General features: G+C 50.6%; 2 protein-coding genes across 2 annotated transcripts; both read left to right on the top strand.

Moving 5' to 3' along the window:
* The first annotated feature begins 2797 nt into the window (after positions 1-2797).
* Positions 2798-23078, top strand: LOC138357083 (uncharacterized). Its single transcript, XM_069313632.1, has 2 exons — positions 2798-2843; positions 22467-23078. The coding sequence occupies exon 2, from the start codon at positions 22614-22616 to the stop codon at positions 23076-23078; it is 465 nt and encodes a 154-aa protein (XP_069169733.1). The 5' UTR covers positions 2798-2843; positions 22467-22613.
* A 154-nt stretch (positions 23079-23232) lies between these two features.
* LOC138357177 (uncharacterized protein DKFZp434B061-like) lies at positions 23233-24791 on the top strand. Its single transcript, XM_069313824.1, has 2 exons — positions 23233-23982; positions 24654-24791. The coding sequence occupies exons 1-2, from the start codon at positions 23233-23235 to the stop codon at positions 24789-24791; spliced, it is 888 nt and encodes a 295-aa protein (XP_069169925.1).
* The last annotated feature ends 813 nt before the right edge of the window (positions 24792-25604 follow it).

Here is a 25604-nt window from a genome sequence, read left to right as displayed (position 1 = left end):
CAGGAAAGGGCTGGAGGCAAGGGTAGTGAGGGGGCAGGGGAGGGCTGGAGGCAGGGGTAGGGAGAGGGCTGGAGGCAGGGGTAGTGAGGGGCAGGAGAGGGCTGGAGGCAGGGGAAGTGAGGGGGCAGGAGAGGGCTGGAGGCAGGAGTAGTGAGGGGGGCAGGAGAGGGCTGGAGGCAAGGGTAGTGAGGGGGGGGGGCAGGAGAGGGTTGGAGGCAAGGGTAGTGAGGGGCAGGAGAGGGCTGGAGGCAGGGGTAGTGAGGGGCAGGAGAGGGCTGGAGGCAGGGGTGTTGCAACCCGTTCTCGCAAATTCGTAAAGTCAATATTGACTTATTAACTACGTGCATAGGTGATATACTAAACATAATAGATACCCTTAAAATGATTCATAGAAAACACCGACCTTACCTAACCTTGTTAGTATCTTAAGATAAGCATCTCATTGCTTCGTAATTACAATTATTACTTAACCTATACCTATTATAGGTTAGGTAATAATTGTAATTACGAAGCAATAAGATGCTTATCTTAAGATACTAACAAGGTTAGGTAAGGTCGGTGTTTTCTATGAATCTTTTTAAGGGTATCTATTATGTTAAGTATGTCACCTATGCACATATTTAATAAGTCAATATTGACTTATTAAATTTGCGAGAACGGGTTGGGTAGTGAGGGGGCAGGAGAGGGCTGGAGGCAGGGGTAGTGAGGGGCAGGAGAGGGCTGGAGGCAGGGGTAGTGAGAGGGCAGGAGAGGGCTGGATGCAGGGGTAGTGAGGGGCAGGAGAGGGCTGGAGGCAGGGGTAGTGAGGGGGCAGGAGAGGGCTGGAGGTAGGGGTAGTGAGGGGCAGGAGAGGGCTGGAGGCAGGGGTAGTGAGGGGGCAGGAGAGGGCTGGAGGCAGGGGTAGTTAGGGGGCAGGAGAGGGCTAGAGGCAAGGGTAGTGAGGGGGCAGGAGAGGGCTGGAGGCTGGGGCAGTGAGGGGGCAGGAGAGGGCTCGAGTCAAGGGTAGTGAGGGGGCAGGAGAGGGCTGGAGGCAGGGGTAGTGAGGGGCAGGAGAGGGCTGGAGGCAGGGGTAGTGAGGGGGTAGGAGAGGGCTTGAGGCAGGGGTAGTGAGGGGCAGGAGAGGGCTGGAGGCAGGGGTAGGGATGGGGCAGGAGAGGGCTGGAGGCAGGGGTAGTTAGGGGGCAGGAGAGGGCTAGAGGCAAGGGTAGTGAGGGGGCAGGAGAGGGCTGGAGGCTGGGGCAGTGAGGGGGCAGGAGAGGGCTCGAGTCAAGGGTAGTGAGGGGGCAGGAGAGGGCTGGAGGCAGGGGTAGTGAGGGGCAGGAGAGGGCTGGAGGCAGGGTTAGTGAGGGGGCAGGAGAGGGCTGGAGGCAGGGGTAGTGAGGGGCAGGAGAGGGCTGGAGGCACGGGTAGTGAGGGGGCAGGAGAGGGCTGAAGGCAGGGGTAGTGAGGAGCAGGAGAGGGCTGGAGGCAGGGGTTGTGAGGGGCAGGGGAGGGATGGGGGCAGGGGTAGTGATGGGGCAGGAGAGGGCTGGAGGCAGGGGTAGTGATGGGGCAGGAGAGGGCTGGAGGCAGGGGTAGTGAGGGGCAGGAGAGGGCTGGAGGCTGGGGTAGTGAGGGGGCAGGAGAGGGCTGCAGGCAGGGGTAGGAGAGGGCTGGAGGCAGGGGTAGTGAGGGGCAGGAGAGGGCTGGAGGCAGGGGTTGTGAGGGGGCAGGAGAGGGCTGGAGGCAGGGGCAGTGAAGGGGCAGGAGAGGGCTGGAGGCAGGGGCAGTGAGGGGGCAGGAGAGGGCTGGAGGCAGGGGCAGTGAGGGGGCAGGAGAGGGCTGGAGGCAGGGGTAGTGAGGGGCAGGAGAGGGCTGGAGGCAGGGGTTGTGGGTGGCAGGAGAGGGCTGGAGGCTGGGGTAGTGAGGTGGTAGGAGAGGGTTGGAGGCAGGGGTAGTGAGGGGGCAGGAGAGGGCTGGAGGCAGGGGCAGTGAGGGGGCTGGAGAGGGCTGGAGGCAGGGGCAGTGAGGGGGCAGGAGAGGGCTGGAGGCAGGGGTAGTGAGGGGCAGGAGAGGGCTGGAGGCAGGGTAGTGAGGGGCAGGAGAGGGCTGGAGGCAGGGGTAGTGAGGGGCAGGAGAGGGCTGGAGGCAGGGGTAGTGATGGGGCAGGGGAGAGATGGGGGCAGGGGTAGTGATGGGGCAGGAGAGGGCTGGAGGCAGGGGTAGGGAGGGGCAGGAGAGGGCTGGAGGCTGGGGTAGTGATGGGGCAGGAGAGGGCTGGAGGCAGGGGTGTTGAGGGGGCAGGGGAGGGCTGGAGGCAGGGGTAGTGAGGGGGCAGGAGAGGGCTGGAGGCAGGGGTAGTGAGGGGCAGGAGAGGGCTGGAGGCAGGGGTAGTGATGGGGCAGGGGAGAGATGGGGGCAGGGGTAGTGATGGGGCAGGAGAGGGCTGGAGGCAGCGGTAGTGAGGGGCAGGAGAGGGCTGGAGGCAGCGGTAGTGAGGGGCAGGAGAGGGCTGGAGGCTGGGGTAGTGATGGGGGGGCAGGGGAGGGCTGGAGGCAGGGGTAGTGAGGGGGCAGGAGAGGGCTGGAGGCTGGGGTAGTGATGGGGCAGGAGAGGGCTGGAGGCAGGGGTGTTGAGGGGGCAGGAGAGGGCTGGAGGCAGGGGTGTTGAGGGGGCAGGAGAGGGCTGGAGGCAGGGGTAGTGAGGGGGCAGGAGAGGGCTGGAGGCAGGGGTAGTGAGGGTGCAGGGGAGGGATGGGGGCAGGGGTAGTGAGGGGCAGGAGGCAAGTAGCCTATTAAGGGAGGGTTGTGGTGGAGAGCGAACAGTGTTGTGTTTGTGCTCGTCGAGCGTGTTAGTGTGTGCTGGTGGGTCCCCTAGTGTCAGTGGGTACGCTGCCCACCTGCTCTACCAGTGTGTTTGCTGGTGGGTCCCCTAGTGTCAGTGGGTACGCTGCCCACCTGCTCTACCAGTGTGTGCTGGTGGGTCCCCTAGTGTCAGTGGGTACGCTGCCCACCTGCTCTACCAGTGTGTGCTGGTGGGTCCCCTAGTGCTAGTGGGTACGCTGCCCACCTGCTCTACCAGTGTGTGCTGGTGGGTCCCCTAGTGCTAGTGGGTACGCTGCCCACCTGCTCTACCAGTGTGTGTTGGTGGGTCCCCTAGTGTTAGTGGGTACGCTGCCCACCTGCTCTACCAGTGTGTGTGCTGGTGGGTCCTCTCCTCCTAGTAGAGGACAGCGTACTCAGATACGGTAAAAATGAGAACCTTAAACATAATACAGGGTACAAAACGCAATGAAATCTGCCATATTTAATCACCCACACAAATACACATCTATAATCTTTTGTGTCACAAGTGATCAACAAGAGGCTCACAACAGTCACTATACAAGGCACTTTACATCTATGATGAGTCACACAGTTACTAGTCTTGCTCCACACCCACCCAACTGGGCGGCAGCTTTACAGTCATGTGCTCCACACCCACCCAACTGGGCGGCAGCTTTACAGTCATGTGCAAGCATTACTTAGGCCGGCCACACATGTGCAGTTTTAACTGACAGTTATGACTGTTCAGTTAAAACTGTCACAGTTCAAACTGACGTCAGTTAAAAATGCACACACACACACACACACAGTTCAACCCCTCAGTTTTACCATGGATTCCGAGGAGTAGGATCTTGCCGCTCCTGGTGTATCCTTGGTAATGCTACAAGCAAATAGACAAAAGAAAACTAAGAAGCGTAAGCAGGGGTGCAAAAAGTGGTTACTAATACTAAAGGAATTAAGTGAAGAACCAATTGATTTTCTCAATTATTTGCGCACGACTGAAACTGTGTACCAAAAGCTGCTTTCGCTGGTTTCTCCTTTCATTTAAAAAGAAAGATACAATAATGAGAAGAGCAATATCGCCACATGAAAGATTAACTGCCTCAACCTTCTTTTTCTCCTTGCGATAAGCGCTTCTCAAACTATTAATTTTCATCAAGACTGACTTCTTAGTGGCACCAGGCTCAAGTTCCTCCAACTTCTTTACTAATTTGCTCTAGGCAACATCTTTCTTTGTGCGGTCATGATACTCTTCACTTTTAACTTGCCACAGGCAAGGTTCAGATCGATAGAGTTCAATGAATTCAACAATCACGTGGTTTTGTTTACGTGCCATCTCAAACATCACTCACCGCTACCACCTGTAGAAATGAGAAATGAGAAGTTGAGAACTGTACAGTTACGAATCCCCACACACGCTCAGTTCAGTTACTCCTTTCAGTTAAAAATATGGAACATTGCATTTGTCGCAGTTTAACTGTACAGTTCTGTTGAACTGACGAAATGAGCAACTGAGATACCCACACACGTGCAGTTTTAACTGAACAGTTATAACTGTCAGTTAAAACTGCACGTGTGTGGCCGGCCTTACAGTAAGCAAGTTTTGGATACTTCGTCAAGGTTTCGGGCAGCACATCATTATGAATGAAGTACTTACACATTTCTTGGACACTATTGATGGTGTTATCTCTAAATTCCGCGATTTTTTCACATTCCATTATATAATGACACAAAGTATGCGAATAGTTCTGCTGACAGAGTTTATATTTAGTCAAATCTACATCAGCAGATGTTACAAACTCCCAGAGGTACTTGTAGCCGAGCCTAAGCCTAGCAGTGGTAACATCTAGAAGTCTGCTAACATTATTGGATGACCCATAGACGTGCGGTACTTCCTGCATAATAGAATGATGATAGATGGAGTAACTGGTGTCAATTTCACTTTGCCTCAAGTCTTCGAAATTTAGTTGATGTTCCTGGGATATTGCTGCTCAAAGGCAGTCCAAGTTGGTAATCAATTCCCTCTTTACGAGCAAGTCTTGGCTAGCTCATCAGTTCTATCATGCATTCGGAGACCAATATGGAAAGGAATCCACATGAGACAAACTCTGACTCCATCATTGATTATTTCACCATATTTGTGTCTAGCTTCAGAGATAAGCACGTCACAGTTATGCCTTAGGGAGCTGAGGGCAGTCAAGGATGACAAGGAGTCACTTACAATTAGCGTGCCAACTTTGGATTCATATACGCGCTCGAGTGCAAGGATTATGGCAACCAATTCTGTTTGAAGAGTGGAGGCCCAGTTACTTAGACGCGCTCCACACTCATGGGAGAAGGAACCATCTCTCCCTGTCACAACAACTGCACTTCCAGCTGCACCATGGGACTGATGCAAGGATCCATCAGTGTAAATAATCTGGGAAAGTGAGCGCTCTCTGACTAAAGCATCAATTTGGCATTATACTTTGCTTCTTGTCGAAGCAAGCTTGTTCTTTAATCAGCTTCTTGGGTGGGAAAGGGGGGACAGTAATTTGGAAAGGAGTGATCTCCCATGGGGCAGGAAAGTGTTGTTGTTGTCTCTAGGTAGGGGTGATGAAAGTTATACATTCTGAGTACATTGGCATTTTCGGAAATCTATTTGGAGGGATGCTGGAAGAAAATGCAGAATAGAACCAGTGAAGAGCAGAGGTGCCATAAGCACAATCAGAGAACACTGTATAAACATCAGAGGTCCGCGGTTGTTCAACGTCCTCCCAGCGACTATAAGAAATATTACCGGAACAACCGTGGACATCTTCAAGAGAAAACTAGACTGTTTCCTCCAAGGAGTGCCGGACCAACCGGGCTGTGGTGGGTATGTGGGCCTGCGGGCCACTCCAAGCAACAGCCTAGCGGACCAAACTCTCACAATTCAAGCCTGGCCTCTGGTCGGGCTTGCGGAGTAGAAGAACTCCCAGAACCCCATCAACCAGGTAGTGCCAGTGGGTACGCTGCCCACCTGCTCTACCAGTGTGTGTGTGTTGGTGGGTCCCCTAGTGTCAGTGGGTACGCTGCCCACCTGCTCTACCAGTGTGTGTGTTGGTGGGTCCCCTAGTGTCAGTGGGTACGCTGCCCACCTGCTCTACCAGTGTGTGTGTGTTGGTGGGTCCCCTAGTGTCAGTGGGTACGCTGCCCACCTGCTCTACCAGTGTGTGTGTTGGTGGGTACCCTAGTGTCAGTGGGTACGCTGCCCACCTGCTCTACCAGTGTTTGTGTTGGTGGGTCCCCTAGTGTCAGTGGGTACGCTGCCCACCTGCTCTACCAGTGTTTGTGTTGGTGGGTCCCCTAGTGTCAGTGGGTACGCTGCCCACCTGCTCTACCAGTGTGTGTGTGTTGGTGGGTCCCCTAGTGCTAGTGGGTACGCTGCCCACCTGCTCTACCAGTGTGTGTGTGTTGGTGGGTCCCCTAGTGCCAGTGGGTACGCTGCCCACCTGCTCTACCAGTGTGTGTGTGTTGGTGGGTCCCCTAGTGCCAGTGGGTACGCTGCCCACCTGCTCTACCAGTGTGTGTGTGTTGGTGGGTCCACCTAGTGTCAGTGGGTACGCTGCCCACCTGCTCTACCAGTGTGTGTGTGCTGGTGGGTCCCCTAGTGTCAGTGGGTACGCTGCCCACCTGCTCTACCAGTGTGTGTGTGTTGGTGGGTCCCCTAGTGCCAGTGGGTACGCTGCCCACCTGCTCTACCAGTGTGTGTGTGTTGGTGGGTCCCCTAGTGTCAGTGCGTACGCTGCCCACCTGCTCTACCAGTGTGTGTGTGTTGGTGGGTCCCCTAGTGCCAGTGGGTACGCTGCCCACCTGCTCTACCAGTGTGTGTGTGTTGGTGGGTCCACCTAGTGTCAGTGGGTACGCTGCCCACCTGCTCTACCAGTGTGTGTGTGCTGGTGGGTCCCCTAGTGTCAGTGGGTACGCTGCCCACCTGCTCTACCAGTGTGTGTGTGTTGGTGGGTCCCCTAGTGTCAGTGGGTACGCTGCCCACCTGCTCTACCAGTGTGTGTGAGTTGGTGGGTCCCCTAGTGTCAGTGGGTACGCTGCCCACCTGCTCTACCAGTGTGTGTGTGTTGGTGGGTCCCCTAGTGTCAGTGGGTACGCTGCCCACCTGCTCTACCAGTGTGTGTGTGTTGGTGGGTCCACCTAGTGTCAGTGGGTACGCTGCCCACCTGCTCTACCAGTGTGTGTGCTGGTGGGTCCCCTAGTGTCAGTGGGTACGCTGCCCACCTGCTCTACCAGTGTGTGTGTGTTGGTGGGTCCCCTAGTGTCAGTGGGTACGCTGCCCACCTGCTCTATCAGTGTGTGTGTGTTGGGGGGTCCCCTAGTGTCAGTGGGTACGCTGCCCACCTGCTCTACCAGTGTGTGTGTGTGTTGGTGGGTCCACCTAGTACCATTGGGCACGCTACCCACCTGCTCTACCAGTGTGTGTGCTGGTGGGGTCCTGCAAGAAACACATGGTAGTGGGGCTGACCATGGTAGTGGGGCTGACCATGGTGGTGGGGCTGACCATGGTAGTGGGGCTGACCATGGTAGTGGGGCTGACCATGGTGGTGGGGCTGACCATGGTAGTGGGGCTGACCATGGTGGTGGGTGTGCTCTGGTAGTGGGGCTGACCATGGTGGTGGGTGTGCTCTGGTTAGTGGGGCTGACCATGGTGGTGGGTGTGCTCTGGTAGTGGGGCTGACCATGGTGGTGGGTGTGCTCCGCTAGTGGGGCTGACCATGGTGGTGGGGCTGACCATGGTAGTGGGGCTGACCATGGTGGTGGGTGTGCTCTGGTAGTGGGGCTGACCATGGTGGTGGGTGTGCTCTGGTAGTGGGGCTGACCATGGTGGTGGGTGTGCTCAGGGAGTGGGGCTGACCATGGTGGTGGGTGTGCTCTGGTAGTGGGGCTGACCATGGTAGTGGGGCTGACCATGGTGGTGGGTGTGCTCTGGTAGTGGGGCTGACCATGGTGGTGGGGCTGACCATGGTGGTGGGTGTGCTTCTGGTAGTGGGGCTGACCATGGTGGTGGGTGTGCTCTGGTAGTGGGGCTGACCATGGTGGTGGGTGTGCTCCGCTAGTGGGGCTGACCATGGTGGTGGGCTGACCATAGTAGTGGGGCTGACCATGGTGGTGGGTGTGCTCTGGTAGTGGGGCTGACCATGGTGGTGGGTGTGCTCTGGTAGTGGGGCTGACCATGGTGGTGGGTGTGCTCTGGTAGTGGGGCTGACCATGGTGGTGGGTGTGCTCTGGTAGTGGGGCTGACCATGATGGTGGTGGGCTGACCATGGTAGTGGGGCTGACCATGGTGGTGGGTGTGCTCTGGTAGTGGGGCTGACCATGGTAGTGGGGCTGACCATGGTAGTGGGGCTGACCATGGTGGTGGGTGTGCTCTGGTAGTGGGGCTGACCATGGTGGTGGGTGTGCTCTGGTAGTGGGGCTGACCATGGTGGTGGGTGTGCTCTGGTAGTGGGGCTGACCATGGTGGTGGGTGTGCTCTGGTAGTGGGGCTGACCATGGTGTAGGATGTGCTCTGGTAGTGGGGCTGACCATGGTGGTGGGTGTGCTCTGGTAGTGGGGCTGACCATGGTGGTGGGTGTGCTCTGGTAGTGGGGCTGACCATGGTGGTGGGGCTGACCATGGTGGTGGGTGTGCTCTGGTAGTGGGGCTGACCATGGTGGTGGGTGTGCTCTGGTAGTGGGGCTGACCATGGTGGTGGGTGTGCTCTGGTAGTGGGGCTGACCATGGTGGTGGGTGTACTCTGGTAGTGGGGCTGACCATGGTGGTGGGTGTGCTCTGGTAGTGGGGCTGACCATGGTGGTGGGTGTGCTCTGGTAGTGGGGTTGACCATGGTAGTGGGGCTGACCATGGTGGTGGGTGTGCTCTGGTAGTGGGGCTGACCATGGTGGTGGGTGTGCTCTGGTAGTGGGGCTGACCATGGTGGTGGGTGTGCTCTGGTAGTGGGGCTGACCATGGTAGTGGGTGTGCTCTGGTAGTGGGGCTGACCATGGTAGTGGGGCTGACCAAGGTGGTGGGTGTGCTCTGGTAGTGGGGCTGACCATGGTAGTGGGGCTGACCATGGTGGTGGGTGTGCTCTGGTAGTGGGGCTGACCATGGTGGTGGGTGTGCTCTGGTAGTGGGGCTGACCATTGTGGTGGGTGTGCTCTGGTAGTGGGGCTGACCATGGTAGTGGGGCTGACCATGGTGGTGGGTGTACTCTGGTAGTGGGGCTGACCATGGTGGTGGGTGTACTCTGGTAGTGGGGCTGACCATGGTAGTGGGGCTGACCATGGTAGTGGGGCTGACCATGGTGGTGGGTGTGCTCTGGTGGTGGGTGTGCTCTGGTAGTGGGGCTGACCATGGTGGTGGGTGTACTCTGGTAGTGGGGCTGACCATGGTGGTGGGTGTACTCTGGTAGTGGGGCTGACCATGGTGGTGGGTGTGCTCTGGAAGTGGGGCTGACCATGGTGTAGGGTGTGCTCTGGTAGTGGGGCTGACCATGGTGGTGGGTGTGCTCTGGTAGTGGGGCTGACCATGGTGGTGGGTGTGCTCTGGTAGTGGGGCTGACCATGGTGGTGGGTGTGCTCTGGTAGTGGGGCTGACCATGGTGGTGGGTGTGCTCTGGTAGTGGGGCTGACCATGGTAGTGGGGCTGACCATGGTGGTGGGGCTGACCATGGTAGTGGGGCTGACCATGGTGGTGGGGCTGACCATGGTAGTGGGGCTGACCATGGTGGTGGGGCTGACCATGGTAGTGGGGCTGACCATGGTGGTGGGTGTGCTCTGGTAGTGGGGCTGACCATGGTGGTGGGTGTGCTCTGGTAGTGGGGCTGACCATGGTGTAGGGTGTGCTCTGGTAGTGGGGCTGACTATGGTGGTGGGTGTGCTCTGGTAGTGGGGCTGACCATGGTGGTGGGTGTGCTCTGGTAGTGGGGCTGACCATGGTGGTGGGTGTGCTCTGGTAGTGGGGCTGACCATGGTGGTGGGTGTGCTCTGGTAGTGGGGCTGACCATGGTGGTGGGGCTGACCATGGTAGTGGGTGTGCTCTGGTAGTGGGGCTGACCATGGTGGTGGGGCTGACCATGGTAGTGGGGCTGACCATGGTGGTGGGTGTGCTCTGGTAGTGGGGCTGACCATGGTGGTGGGTGTACTCTGGTAGTGGGGCTGACCATGGTGGTGGGTGTGCTCTGGTAGTGGGGCTGACCATGGTGTAGGGTGTGCTCTGGTAGTGGGGCTGACCATGGTGTTGGGTGTGCTCTGGTAGTGGGGCTGACCATGGTGGTGGGTGTACTCTGGTAGTGGGGCTGACCATGGTAGTGGGGCTGACCATGGTGTAGGGTGTGCTCTGGTAGTGGGGCTGACCATGGTAGTGGGGCTGACCATGGTGGTGGGTGTGCTCTGGTAGTGGGGCTGACCATGGTGGTGGGTGTGCTCTGGTAGTGGGGCTGACCATGGTGGTGGGTGTGCTCTGGTAGTGGGGCTGACCATGGTGGTGGGTGTACTCTGGTAGTGGGGCTGACCATGGTAGTGGGGCTGACCATGGTGGTGGGGCTGACCATGGTAGTGGGGCTGACCATGGTGGTGGGTTTTGAGGTCAGGGTTGAGGATGAGTCACAACTTGATATGCAGGAAATGACATGATGAGCTGCTGTGTGTGTCAGTGATGAGTTTGTTGGTGATGGGCGCTTGTTGTAGTGAGTTGTAGGGTTGTGTTGACCAGTGTTGAGGTTACCCACTGACCAGTGTTGAGGTTACCCACTGACCAGTGTTGAGGTTACCTCACTGACCAGTGTTGAGGTTACCCCACTGACCAGTGTTGAGGTTACCTCACTGACCAGTGTTGAGGTTACCTCACTGACCAGTGTTGAGGTTACCTCACTGACCAGTGTTGAGGTTACCTCACTGACCAGTGTTGAGGTTACCCACTGACCAGTGTTGAGGTTACCCACTGACCAGTGTTGAGGTTACCCCACTGACCAGTGTTGAGGTTACCCCACTGACCAGTGTTGAGGTTACCTCACTGACCAGTGTTGAGGTTACCTCACTGACCAGTGTTGAGGTTACCCCACTGACCAGTGTTGAGGTTACCTCACTGACCAGTGTTGAGGTTACCTCACTGACCAGTGTTGAGGTTACCTCACTGACCAGTGTTGAGGTTACCTCACTGACCAGTGTTGAGGTTACCCCACTGACCAGTGTTGAGGTTACCTCACTGACCAGTGTTGAGGTTACCCCACTGACCAGTGTTGAGGTTACCTCACTGACCAGTGTTGAGGTTACCCCACTGACCAGTGTTGAGGTTACCCCACTGACCAGTGTTGAGGTTACCCCACTAACAAGTGTTTACACCAGCTTATAAACACCAAGCCTGGGCTTGTTACACTGTGCTGGGCGGCCCTGGTCCGACTGCTTCTTGGAAGAGCGCTCTCTGTGTCTCTCTCAGAGAGAGAGAGACAAGTGCAAGACAAGTGTGGAGAAAGGCCCAGTTAGGTGAAGGGGGGCAGAGCCCGGCCTGCAGCTCACAAAGCTTACCCCCCCCCCTCCCCCCCAGGGTAAGGCTGAGGAACTACTACTCAAGTAATGTGGTGCAGCAGCCTCCTCCTCCCCCCTCCCTGCAGAAGTAAGCAGGACACTGCTTGTGGAGTAGAACAACTCCCACAACCCCCATCAAGCAGGACCAGCTCCTGCGGTATAGTGACAGAAGAGTCAGGATAACAAGAACACAGACTAGCGATGATAGAGGGAATACAGAGAACATATACGGCACGCATAGACCAGATAAAACACCTAAATTATTGGGATAGTCTCAAAGCTCTCCAAATGTACTCACTAGAAAGGAGACGGGAGAGATACCAAATAATATACACATGGAAAATACTGGAGGGTCAGGTCCCAAATCTACACAGTAAAATAACAACGTACTGGAGTGAACGATATGGAAGAAAATGCAGAATAGAACCAGTGAAGAGCAGAGGTGCCATAGGCACAATCAGAGAACACTGTATAAACATCAGAGGTCCACGGTTGTTCAACGTCCTCCCAGCGACTATAAGAAATATTGCCGGAACAACCGTGGACATCTTCAAGAGAAAACTGGACAGTTTTCTAAGACAAGTTCCGGATCAGCCGGGCTGTGGTGGGTATGTGGGCCTGCGGGCCGCTCCAAGCAACAGCCTGGTGGACCAAACTCTCACAAGTCGAGCCTGGCCTCGGGCCGGGCTTGGGGAGTAAAAGAACTCCCAGAACCCCATCAAGACCAGTATGGCCAACCCATCACAGCCCAGGAAGTAAGGGGCGCCATGAAAAAGGGTAAAAGTACAGCACCTGGTGAAGATGGCGTCACCTATGACATTCTCAGTGCACAACCCGTTCTCGCAAATTTAATAAGTCAATATTAACTTATTAAATATGTGCATAGGTGACATACTTAACATAATAGTTTCCCTTGAAAAGCTTCATAGAAAACACTGACCTTACCTAACCTACTTAGTATGTTAAGATAAGCATCTTATTGCTTCGTAATTACAATTATTACCTAACCTATTCCTATAATAGGTTAAGTAACAATTGTAATTACGAAGCTATAAGATGCTTATTTTAACATACTAAGTAGGTTAGGTAAGGTCGGTGTTTTCTATGAATCTTTTCAAGGGAAACTATTATGTTTAGTATGTCACCTATGCATGCAACTAATAAGTCAATATTGACTTATTAAATTTGCGAGAACGGGTTGCAGTGCACTGTGTGAAGTGTCTGGGAATCCACTACTCTTCTTCACGTTTTCTTAAGGTGATTTCGGGGCTTAGCGTCCCTGCGGCCCGGTCCTCGACCTGGCCTCCTTGTTATTACACACCCCACCCAGGGGAGCCGGTCGGCCGAGCGGACAGCACGCGGGACTTGTGATCCTGGGTTCGATCCCAGGCGCCGGCGAGAAACAATGGGCAGAGTTTCTTTCACCCTATGCCCCTGTTACCTAGCAGTAAAATAGGTACCTGAGTGTTAGTCAGCTGTCACGGGCTGCTTCCTGGGGTGGAGGCCTGGTCGAGGACCGGGCCGCGGGGACACTGAAAGCCCCGAAATCATCTCAAGATAACCCCAGGAATAAAGCCCATAGCAGCTGTCTAACTCCCAGGTACCTGTTTACTGCTAAGTAAACAGGCACATCAGGGTGAAAGAAACTCTGCCCATTTGTTTCCGCCTCCGCCAGAGATCGAACCCGGCTCTTAGGACTAAGAATTCTGAGCGGTCTCCACTCAGCCGCCAGGCCCGTCAACAGACTCCACCTGTTTAACAAATCATTCCCAAGTGGAGTGTTGCCCACACAATGGAAACACTCAGTAATCGTTCCCATACCGAAGCCCAATGACCCTGGCAATTACAGACCTATCAGTCTCGTGTCATGCACTTGCAAGATGCTTGAATGGATCATCCTACACCGACTGTTAAACAAAAGAGGCAGGCTAGAGGAGGGGGTCAATGGATTTATTAAAGGATGAAACACATCAAATTGTATAGTTAATTACTTGGCTAATGACACAGCTAGGTATTCTGTATTTGTTGACATCAAAGGAGTCTTCGACAAAGCGCAGGGGATTGCGATCCTGGACGAGCCTGCATTTGTGGGTGTCAAGAGGAGACCAATGAAATGGGTTGAAGACTACCTCACAGGGAGGAAAGCCAAGGTCTGGCTTCAATGGAGCAGTCTCAAGAACAATGAGCATGGAACTCGGGGACCCCTCAAGGAGGAGTCTAAAGCCACCCACTTTTCCAACCTGTCCTCGAGTCAAGTCCATTACATCCCAACCCGTCCTCTTAAAAATAACGTCACTTTTGGCTCGTATGCGCACTATGTCCAAATTTGGACGTAATTTGAAATAAAGTCGACTCACAAAAGTGACGCACTGTTCCGTTTTCTGTTTGTCGTCCGGCCGTCCTCACAGCTTAGAAGGGGAACTTTCAATTAACGATTTTCATACCGTTCTGAAACTTTATGAGAATTTCCTGCCCACCTAACCTATCAGAGGACCCTTAACTTACTGTTGTTGAAAAAAAAAATCCCAAATTTATTTTCAATTTTTTTTCATTTTCAAATTACGTCCATATTCGGCCATACGGGCAAACGGCCAAAAGCGACTTTCTTTTTAAGAGGACAGGTTGAAGCAACAGCCGTCGGCCCCACAGACGCATTCATAAACTTTAACATGCTGTTCATTCAAACGGGAATTTTCTCAAATATAAATTAATGTAATATATTAGCATATTGTGCATATATAGGCATAGGTTAGGTTAGGTGTTTAGGTTCTGTTAGCGATTATTTGTATTTGTAGGACGTGGGTGAAGCATTTACAGCGTTTATGAACAAAATTCGTCAGTGAAGCACTTGTTCCAAAGTGTTCGAATGTCAGCAGTTGTGAGTCGTGTGTAAACCGTTTTCATTCATAAACAGGGGGTTTGGCGAGTGCATGGAATCACTTTTAGGTCTTTGTTTGGAGGACTGGCTGCGCAAGCCCTTACGAATCTGTACATCTTTTCTCAATCTTTGGCAGCTGTGTATACAATTGTTATACAGTTAAGGAGTTCTGAAGCACCAGGAGGCTGTTTATAACAATAACAACAGTTGATTTGGGAAGTCTTGATGCTTGTAAACTGTTTAATAAATGTAACCAAAGCCGTCAAAGATTGAGGAAAGGTGTATACTGTGGTGTTTGTGTGTTACTGAGGAAGTCTTGGTTGTAGGGTTGATGTAAAGTCATGACTTGGTTACTGACTTTAATACTTAATATGATTACATGACTAGTAGCTACCAAGCTTGGCGGGCGTCCTGTACGCTCTTGTTTACCTTCTGTCTCTCTCTCTGGCGTCCCAGCCGCCACACATAGAAAACGGATGGTACCATTTTCTGTGAACATGACATCCCTCCTTTTCTTTAAAAAGAATGAATACAGGATGTCTACCATGCTTGTAGCACAAAGCAAAGTTATTGACACAAAGTAAGTTATTAACATATCAAGAGATACTGCATACATTTAACATTAATTAAGCACACAAAGAATTTAAACAACTTAATCTTTTCCACAAAGGATTTCAATGTTAAAAATACATATGCAATGTTAAACAAACATGAAAGAAACTGTAATACAAAGTTACAAATATTGAATGAGATATCTGCATTATTCAAACAATATTAAATTTAGTTTAGCATAATAAGTAAATACTTTTCATTACATAGGAACACAATTAATCATCAAATCGTGTAGGGCGTTTAACATGACGTTTAGGACGAGAGTCCTTAAATGCAATAACATCCCTTGATGAATTGTTTGTCGGGTTATAACTATTTTTTTCTTTTTCTTTTGCACGACTTTGCACTTCATCATTTTCTACACTAGTTGGAATCACTTTGAAATAAGCCATATTACGTGTTATACTATGATCTCTATTACTAGCTGTTACCATAGTTCCTTTTACACTAATCACTTTATATGGTTTTGTATCATACGGCATATCTAACTTTCCCTCTTTTTTCTTTTTAACGAGAACAGTGTCACCAACCTTTATGAACTGTTCCTTTGCACGTTGATCATGAGCAATTTTCATTTTGCCCTTGGCTAGTGCATCCTTCTGAGCGAGACGTTTATCCGTTACCTCGGCTGGCATGACGGGTAATGCGATTCTCATAGGACGTCCAAATAAAAGTTCACCAGGTGACTTGCCCAGTGTTCCATGCGGTGTTGCACGGTAGTTCCTGAGAAAAGCATACATAGCTTGTTTCCAGGATCGTCCTTCGGCATGAGCACAGCGTACCGCTTTCATGAGAGGTTGCATGAATCTCTCAACTTCTCCATTTGCTTGAGGATGTAGTGGCATCACACGGCGGTGTTTGAATCCAATATGCTCAGCAAAGTTGACAAAGTCTTGTCCATTGAATGGCGGTCCATTGTCCGTCTTGACAACTTCAGGAATGCCAAAGTTTGAAAAGATCTTGTCAAGTTTCGGGATGACGGCCTTTGCAGATGTGGAATTGATGATTTCTACTTCTGGATAACGTGAGTGATCATCAATGACTACCATCAAGTACTCTCCAGTTGGTAGTGGTCCGCAGAAGTCCATTGATACTTCCGTCCATGGTGCAGCAGGTAGTGGTGAAGGTTGTAGAGGTGTTGGTCTTGAAGTATCCACTGCAGCTTGGCAAGGGACACAGGCATCATGCATATCCTTTGCTTGACGATCAATGCCAGGAAACCACACCTTTTCTCATAGCAGCTGTTTCGTCCTAACAAGACCTTGGTGTCCTTGATGTGCAAGCTTCAGAGCACGTTGCTGGAGAACAGCTGGAATCACGATACGAGTACCTCGCAGCACAGTGTCGCGTTGTTGCGTAACACTTAATTCTGTCTGGATGCGTTCAAGTGCTTTGAATGCATCTTGGTCAACTCCTGAGGGTGGGATGCGTGGAAACTTTTTCTTAGTCAATGCATCCACTGTTGCTTGCAGAGTTGGGTCCTCTAGGGTTGCAGTACGGATTTCATCAAGAGTAAGAGCCTTAGGGACTGCATCACAGGTTACAGAGTGTACATATTCCTCGGCAACTTGCTGATGCTTGGTGATGGTGAAACTGTTGGCAGGATGTCGACTGATGTAATCAGCGGGATTGCCTGCACCCGGCTTGTATTTCACCGTAAAGTTGTATGGTTGCAGACGAAGAGCCCATCTCTCAATGCGAGCTGGTGGTTTGGACTTTGGATTATTGAAGATGGTCTCCAACGGTTTGTGGTCAGTGACTATCGTGGTGAAGGGTGCACCAAGTAGATACACATTGAAGTGTTCACAGCCCCATACAAGAGCAAGAGCTTCCTTCTCTGTCTGACTGTATCGTTGCTCAACATCTGTGATGAGAACGGCTGGCGTAGGCAATTACTACTCTGGAATCTGGTTGACCAGGTTTGTGTTGGGCTAACACAGCACCTAAACCAACAGGACTAGCATCCACCGTTAACTCAGTGTCTATTGATGGATCAAAGTATGCAGCAGTCGCATTCTCTACTAGTGCATCTTTCACAGCATCAAATGCATTTTGCTCGATATCGCTCCAGTACCATGATGCGTTTTTCTTCAGGAGCTCACGTAGAGGCTTCGTAATGGTAGCAAAATCTGGAATGAAGCGAGAACAGTAGTTTGCCATTCCCAGAAAACTATGTACTTCAGTGGACGTTGAAGGAGGTGCAGCATTCTTGATATCTGCAACTTTCTTAGGATCTGGAGACAGACCTTTGTCACTAAGTACATGTCCAAAGAATTCAATTTTATGTTGATTGAACTCACACTTTGCTCGGCTTAACGTCAAATTCTTTTCTCGTAAGCGTTGCAATGTTGCACGAAGAGCTTTGTCGTGTTCAGCTTGGGTACGGCCATAAACAATGATGTCATCAGACATGTTGTCAGCATTAGGTATATCTTGCAATACCTGGCTGATGATGTGCTGGAATACCTCGGCAGCACTGTTAATACCAAAACTCAGGCGCTTGTACCTATACAGACCTCGATGTGTCGTAAACGTTGTGATGAATCGACTCTCCTCATCAAGTTCAAGCTGATGATAGCCCTTGTTTAAATCTAACTTGCTGAATACAGTTGCACCATTCAAGCGGTAGATCATATCATCTACAGTCGGTGTAGGATGGCGTTCACGCATTATTGCCTTGTTGGGAACACGCATGTCACACAAATGCGTATCTCATCTGGATTCTTCGGCTTTAGTGGAGTGACAATTGGGCTTACCCATGGTGTTGGGCCTGTTACTGGTTCAATGATATCTAGTTCCATCAGCCTATCCAGTTCGGCATCGACTTTCTTGCGAGTATGGAATGGTTGTCGGCGATGTGGTTGGGCAACTGGAATTACATCTGGGTTGATATGCAGATGTACTTTGCTATCAGTATAACAACCTATGGATTTAAATCGATCAGAAAATTCAGCAACAATAGCATCAACATTGTTTGCAGATTCCACTGCTACAGCATTAGAAAGCTGAAGTAGCCCCAATTTGGTTGAAGTCTTGTAACTGAGTAAAGACTCCTTTGCATTCCTAACAACATGGAATGTAGTAATGAGCATTGCATTCTTTGACTTAATCTCTGCAGTGAAAGTTCCAATCACTGGCAAGGCTACCTTTGAAGCATAGGCAGTGGCTTTGCCATTATAGTTCTCAAGCTTTGGGAACTGTTTTTTAAATTTCTCATAGTGGCACTCAGCAATGGTGTCAATGTTTGATCCAGTGTCAATGAGAACCTTGAGACAAATACCAGCAATGTATACACATGTCTCTGGGTTGTTTGGAAGATCATTCCATTCTGTGATTGCTTGTACTCCATAAGTATAATCACATTCACTGTCATCTGAGACTGGTTGTAATGAAATGTTGTCTTGTATATTATTAACATTCTGGATATGAGGTGCAATATTGTGTTTACCACCTCGACCCCTATGACCTGATCCTCGTACAGTGCTTTTATTCATTGACTGTGGTTTCTTTAGTGCGGAACGACACATAGCACCAAAATGACCTAGTTTTCCACACTCATAGCACTTCTTACCTTGAGCAGGACAAACATTATCTTGGTGTGGGTAGTCTCCTCCACAATTGTAACATTTATTGTTGACACCCTCTGATGTGGGTCGTTGTGACTGCTTGAGCCTTGTTCCTTGACCCCAGTTGTGACGTGGTTCTCGGCTAAATTTACTGTTAGGTTTGCCATGATATCTTCTTTGATCACGGTGTCCTCCCTGAACCTTACGTACCTCATCACTGTTAGTAACAGTGGCAGAACCGTTATTGGCACTGCACTCCATGACACGAGCATCACGTGCAGCATCTTCCATTCGACGAGCCATATCCAGTATCTTGGTAAGAGAACTTTCATCATCAACAAGTTTCTAGAGCTCTTCGACGAAGACGTGTAGATGTGCATGATTCAATTATTTGCTGTTTGATTTCTTTGTCAACATCAGCAAACTCACAATGGGCTGCTAAACTCTGCAGACGTGTATGGTATTGATCCACAGTTTCATTAGAGAGTTGTTTTGCTCTCCTGAAATGCATAATTTCCATAGCAGTATTTTGCCTTGGTTTGAAATGCTCTGTTAGTTTGGCTTTGGCAGTGTCATAATCTTTGGCACCACCAGTGTCTTTCAGTGTGTCAAAGATGTCACAAACTCTATCACCTGCATAATGAAGTAGAAAGGCACGCTTTCTTTCAGCACTTTTGATGTCAGAAACTATCAACAAATTTTCAAACCTTTTAAGCCATTTGACCCACCTCTGTGACAGGTTTGTCTGGTCACAGTCAGGATCAAATGCAGGAAACTGAGGTATATTTGCCATTTTTACTGAATAAATGTAACTTATCACTTAAATGTTCCTCAGAATATTAAACACTTACTGCACTGTATATGTTAGTCAAGAATTCACTGTAATTACTTTAATTTTGCAAAGCACACAAGCATTTTAATGCAAAAGTTCACAACAGTGCACAATATAGCAGCAACTGACTTCTTACCTAGCCCTTGTGTACATGTGTTGTTCCTACTCACAGCAGCAGCACAGCAGTTGGTACAGCAGTTGGTACAGCAGTTGGTACAGCAGCAGTTGGTTCAGTGTGATGAATTTTGTAGCACGAAGCGTCGTTTCGTAACCAAAACATCAGGTTTTGTACACATCAAAGCGTCGTTTCGTACACAACGTCGGCAGATTCCTCAGTACACAGTTTCTTCAGCACAGCTTTGGTAGCACACAGCTTGGGTAGCACACAGCATCGGTTAGCACACAGCATCGTTTAGCACACAGCATTGGTTAGCACACAGCATCGTTTAGCACACAGCATCGGGTATGGCGCTCACAGCTTCTCTTCCTCCTCCAGGCAGCATGCTTCTCCCTTGTGTTTGAAACTGAACAAATACCTGCGTTCACAGTTCATCCTCGTCGCCAATGTGGTGTTTGTGTGTTACTGAGGAAGTCTTGGTTGTAGGGTTGATGTAAAGTCATGACTTGGTTACTGACTTTAATACTTAATATGATTACATGACTAGTAGCTACCAAGCTTGGCAGGCGTCCTGTACGCTCTTGTTTACCTTCTGTCTCTCTCTCTGGCGTCCCAGCCGCCGCACATAGAAAACGGATGGTACCATTTTCTGTGAACATGACATATACGTTCGTAGGTACTTGCGTACCTGCTTCGTGAATCTGGACCCAGGTACTTAGGCATAGTGTAAACGAGGAACTTAAGTGAAACACAGGGTACAGGACACTATCAGACACTTGATATCTGTTTGATGGGGTTCTGGGAGTTCTTCTACTCCCCAAGCCCGGCCCGAGGTCAGGCTTGACGTGTGAGAGCTTCGTCCACCAGGCTGTTGCTTGGAGCGGCCCGCAGACTCTCATACCCACCACAGCCCGGTTGATTCCGGCACTCCTTGAACTATCGGGAATTTCATCAAGATGTCCACGGTTGTTCCGGCAATATTTCTCATGCTCGCTGAAAGGGCGTTGAACAACCGCGGACCTCTGATGTTTATACAGTGTTCTCTGATTGTGCCTATGGCACCTCTGCTCTTCACTGGTTCAATTCTACATTTTCTTCCATATCGTTCACTCCAGTACGTTGTTATTTTACTGTGTAGATGTGAAACCTCCAGTGTTTTTTCCACTTGTATATTAGTTGATATCTTTCTCGTCTCCTTATTGAGTACATTTGGAGAACTTTGAGACTATCCCAATAATTTAGGTGCTTTATCTCGTCTATGCGTGCCGTATATGTTCTCTGTATTCCCTGTATTTCAGCAATCTCTCCTGCTGTGAAGGGAGAAGTGAGTACTGAGCAGTACTCAAGATGGGACAACACAAGTGACTTGAAGAGTACAACCATTGTGATGGGATCCCTGGATTTGAAACTTCTCGTAATCCATCCGATCATTTTCTTGGCTGACGCAATATTTGCTTGGTTATGCTCCCTAAACGATAGGTCGTCAGACATCATTATTCCCAAGACCTACTCATAGAAGGAAAGCAATATGTAAAAGATCTGGGAATTATGATGTCTGACGACCTAACATTTAGTGAACATAACCGAGCAAATATAGCGTCGGCCAGGAATATGATTGGATGGATTATGAGAACGTTCGAATCCAGGGATTCCACAGCAATGCTAACACTATTTAAATCACTGGTGTTGTCCCGTCTTGAGTACTGCTCGGTACTCGCTTCCCCTTTCAGAGCGGGAGTGATCTCTGAAGTAGAGGGAATACAGAGAACATGTACTGCACGCATAGAAACAATATAACATCTAAATTATTGAGACCGTCTAAAAGCTTAAAAATGCACTCTCAGGAAAGGAGAAAGATGGCTGTGGTGGTGCAGAGATGGTGGCGACTGGGGTAGTTGTGACTGGGGTGGTGGTGGCTATGGTGGTGGCTGCGGTGGGGGGGGGGGTGGCTGTGGTTGTGTCAGGAGTGGTGGTGGTTGCGGTGGGGGTGGCTGTGGTGGTGTCAGGAGTGGTGCTGGCTGGGGTGGTGTCAGAGATGGTGGTAGCATGGTTGTGGTGGCGGGGAAGTGGTCTGGTCCTCAGTGCTGGCTGGGGTGGTGTCAGAGATGGTGGTAGCATGGTTGTGGTGGCGGGGAAGTGGTCTGGTCCTCAGTGGTGACTGTGGTGGTGGTGTCAGGAGTGGTGGTGTCAGGAGTGGTGGTGGCTATGGTGGTGGTGGCTGTGGTAGTGGTGGCTGTGGTAGTGTCAGGAGTGGTGGTGGCTGTGGAGGTGTCAGAGATGGTGGTGGCGGGGAAGTGGTCTGGTCCTCAGTGGTGGCGCCAGTCTAGTTCTACTGGTTTATTTGTATTATGATGACGTGACCTTGTTGTTGAACACTCTGGTGCCGCCGTCACCACGTCACCGCCGCCGTCACCACGTCACCGCCGCCGTCACCGTGTAAGGCACTCTGTAACAATGTGTAGGACTTGTCATCTCCCAGTGTCAGGGCTGGACATCCTGTCACAGGACTTCGGGTGCGTGCATATTACTTAAGATAGCGTCTTACACCGTCCCGAGGTCTCGGTACCTTGTAGTCTTCTGTACTTAAATGTCTTGTGTGGAACTGTCTAAAATAACCTCCGACTCTCTTCGGAGACATGACGTGTCCATCACGTCTGTCTGGCTGGATCACCATTAAGTTGATCAGACTGAAGTTTTCACGAAAGCGGTACTATTGCTTTCAGATGAAATGCCCATCTTGCTAATTTCACTGTGTCACTGTTTTCCTGCATAGAAAGTGCAATTTTGTTATTGCATTTGCCTCCAAAGTATTGAAAATGGCTGTTCCCTCAAATTTGCTGTGACCTTTACCTAAGAACAACTTTGGAAGGCTTAGGAATACGGTTTATGTGTTTCGTGGAGTACTGGAAACTGTGTGGGCGTCTCTCCATGCTGTCTGAGATTACCAGTCATGTAATGTCTCAGTAATTATTAACCTGTCGCATGGTGTGTAAGTTGATCAGTGTTAACATCCCTAACAATACCACTTTTTTCTTCACGTATTTAACCAAATTAATTTTGGTTGTGTTAATTACTGCGGTATTACATGTTAAGCTTATAATATGACATAATTTCAGAAAGTTTGTATAACAGTCATTTGTTCTGACTACAACTGAAGCTATATTTTGGCATAACTTCCTGGTGACTGCTGTTATTGTAATAGAGAAGTGCTGAGGCAGTAACAAGTGAATAAGGGTGTGTGTGTGGTGTGTCAGTTGGGCAAGATGCCTGGGAACAGGAAGGCTGGGTCCCCAGAGCCGGAGTACAAGCTAGTGCGACACGCCAGGTTCCGCACCTCGGACGCCACCCTGGGCGTGCAGCACGAGCCGGTCTCCTCTCAGGAGGTGGTACTGGCTCGCCTCGATGCCCTCTTCAATGACATTAAAGCCAGGCAAGAAGAAGACTACGTCAGGAGGCATAGCTACATCGACTCCTCCACCTGCCTCCAGCACAAAAAAGGTTCCATTGGGGAGAGGCGCGGTAGTGTAGGGGAGAGGTATGGAAATATAGGGGATAGGAAAGCCAGTCTTGGGGAAAGGAGAGGCAGCATTGGGGACAGAAGAACAAGTGTAGGTACCAACGGCATGGGAGAGCGGCGGGGCAGCACCAGTTCCATTGCTGACCGCCGCCCGTACCAGTGTGAATTCAGCCGGCGATCATCGAAGAAGCTTCAACAGCCTACTGGATAATCATAATCGTAGTGGTGGCTTCAATGGCACTGGTGTCGGTGAGAATCGCAAGCATGTAAATGGCACTGGTGTCAGCGAGCGGCGCAAGAGTGCAAGTAGCACCGGCGTTGGTGACCGTGGCAGCAGTGGGACTGTGTCAGGTGCCAGAAGCTCCATGAATGGTGGGCCAGAGTGGCGGAGCAGCATCAGTGATCGTCGTGGTAGCTTTTCTGGTCCTGAACCAACCTCAGTGATGTTCCGTCTGCACCCTCGTGTGTCCCCACACCGCGACCTGGGCTCCCCTCGTGCGTCTCCACACCGTGACCTGGGCTCCCCTCGTGCGTCCCCACACCGTGACCTAGGCTCCCCTCGTGCGTCCCCACACCGTGACCTGGGCTCCCCTCGTGCGTCCCCGGTTCGAGAGACTGGGTCTCCACGGGCCTCTCCAAAGCGTGACCTAGGACCCACCTCTATGCCTGGCAGGGGGTCATCATCCGGCATCAACACTTCTCAAGATGTAGAAGATAACCATTTTGACCCCATAGAAGCTGTTAAATCTGGATACCGTCGTGACTCCCTAGATGTGGAAGCGTTGCTGGGATCTCGACGGCTGTCCCTCTATGACTCCAGGATTCTTGAAGAGGACGAGAGCAATCCCACCACCACCATCAGAATCACGCCGCCTCGCCTCTCACCATCACCCAGGGCTTCTCCCAGAGCATCTCCCTCACGATCCACGCCTCCTAGGACCTCCCCCTCGCGATCCACACCTCCTAGGACCTCCCCCTCAACGGCCACATCGCCGCGTGCCACCTTTGTGCGCAAGAACAATGGCCTAGCACTCTTCTCTGCACCTATCAATTGCCCTCTTGATGACCTATTCCTTGAGCTCGGGATTGGCAATGATGTATCACGACAGAATAAGGTGAGTACCTTATATGTGGGTATAACTGAGCATTTGATCAATGCAAAGACAATAACTACATTTTTATTTTCAGTTTTAATTGCTAACACTCACCATAGGCAGATGAGTCTTTATTATACAGACCAACCCAACCTTATCACCTAATGTTCTTCTGTTAAGCATAGGAATTATTGTCGGAATAACCGTGGGCATCTTCAAGAAAAAACTAGATAGTTTTCTTCAAGAAGTGCCAGACCAACCGGACTGTGGTGGGTATGTGGGCCTTTGTGCCGCTCCAAGCAACAGCCTGTTGGACCAAGCTCTCACAGGTCAAGCCTTGCCTCGGGCCGGGCTTGGGGAGTAGAAGAACTCCCAGAACCCCATCCAGGTTCAATCTGAAAACACTGCACTCTGGTATCTACATTTCGTTATCACAGTAGTTCATAATGTGAATTTCTGTGAATGTTGCAAATAATACATTTCTCTCAGTGACATCGGTCATAAGATACTGTAATAGTTTTTGCTTTTATTGAAACCTTAAATATTTTCAAATAAAAATCTCTGCATTTGTTTTCATGTGTTTCTGATTTCATTGTCTAGTAATGTGGTTTGATTGCTTGGTATCTGTGACAGAACATGGAACAGTGTTTCATAACATTGTTTCTCAATGTGTTGTATCACCTTTTTGGGAGGAAAAAATTGTGAAGGGTTATGAAATGGTCCAACAGCCTGTTCGACCAAGTTACCGCGAGTCGACGCAGGCCCCAAGCCAGGCTCGGGAAATAGAAGACCCTCTCCAAGTATGCTCCAGACACTTACCGTTACCATGATGATGATGGCATTTCTTTTGGTGATCATACTTGCTTGGTGCACTATATCTACAGATTGTCCATATCTGCACTCTTTCTCCAAAACATATAGGAGCATAATAAATGAAACTGGGGAAGGCCAATTGGCCCTTGCGAGGTAGCTAATATTATATTCAAGCAGATGTTCCATTCACCTGGACTGTATGGGTCTCGAACCATGGACCCCACATGTGCGAGACCATAGCTCTATCAAGGGGCTAGCTCTATCAAGTGGGCTATGAGCAGTCTATAGGCTGTTCATACCCCAGTCAATAGAGCTACTGCCTCACATGCATGGAGTCCACTGTTAGAATGGAATGTTTATTTCCACGGAAGTGTGGAGGGCACTTTATCATTCAACCAGATGGATTCATTTATATTTAGCTTTCCCCTTGAAGCAGTCCAGGGATCCTAAGTCTATTATGCTATCTAGTGATTTATTCCATAAATCAATTCCGTCGATCTGAAAGTTAGCAGACACCAGCTAGGACACACATACTAGCCACCCCAGCCAAAGCACTAACAACCCTACATACCAAACACCCAAACAAACGACCTACAACTTACCCCAACCCATGGTGGACATGCCATCGAAGTTTCAAGTCTCCTTCCTCTCTCTACACCCAAGTCCTCTTCAGACTTTCACCTCCCATCCCTCTCCCCCCCCCCCCCCCCCCCCCACCTATCCTTTCCAAGCCCTTTGGACATCAAATCGCAAATCGTAACAACCCAATTTAATTGGCAATTTTTATCCAATTTTCATATTCTATTTTTTGCATTTAATTATTTAACATC

The sequence above is a fragment of the Procambarus clarkii genome, chromosome 76, assembly GCF_040958095.1.
Source record: "Procambarus clarkii isolate CNS0578487 chromosome 76, FALCON_Pclarkii_2.0, whole genome shotgun sequence".
In the NCBI taxonomy this organism is placed as follows: domain Eukaryota; kingdom Metazoa; phylum Arthropoda; class Malacostraca; order Decapoda; family Cambaridae; genus Procambarus; species Procambarus clarkii.
This window is presented reverse-complemented; position numbering and strand designations above follow the sequence as displayed.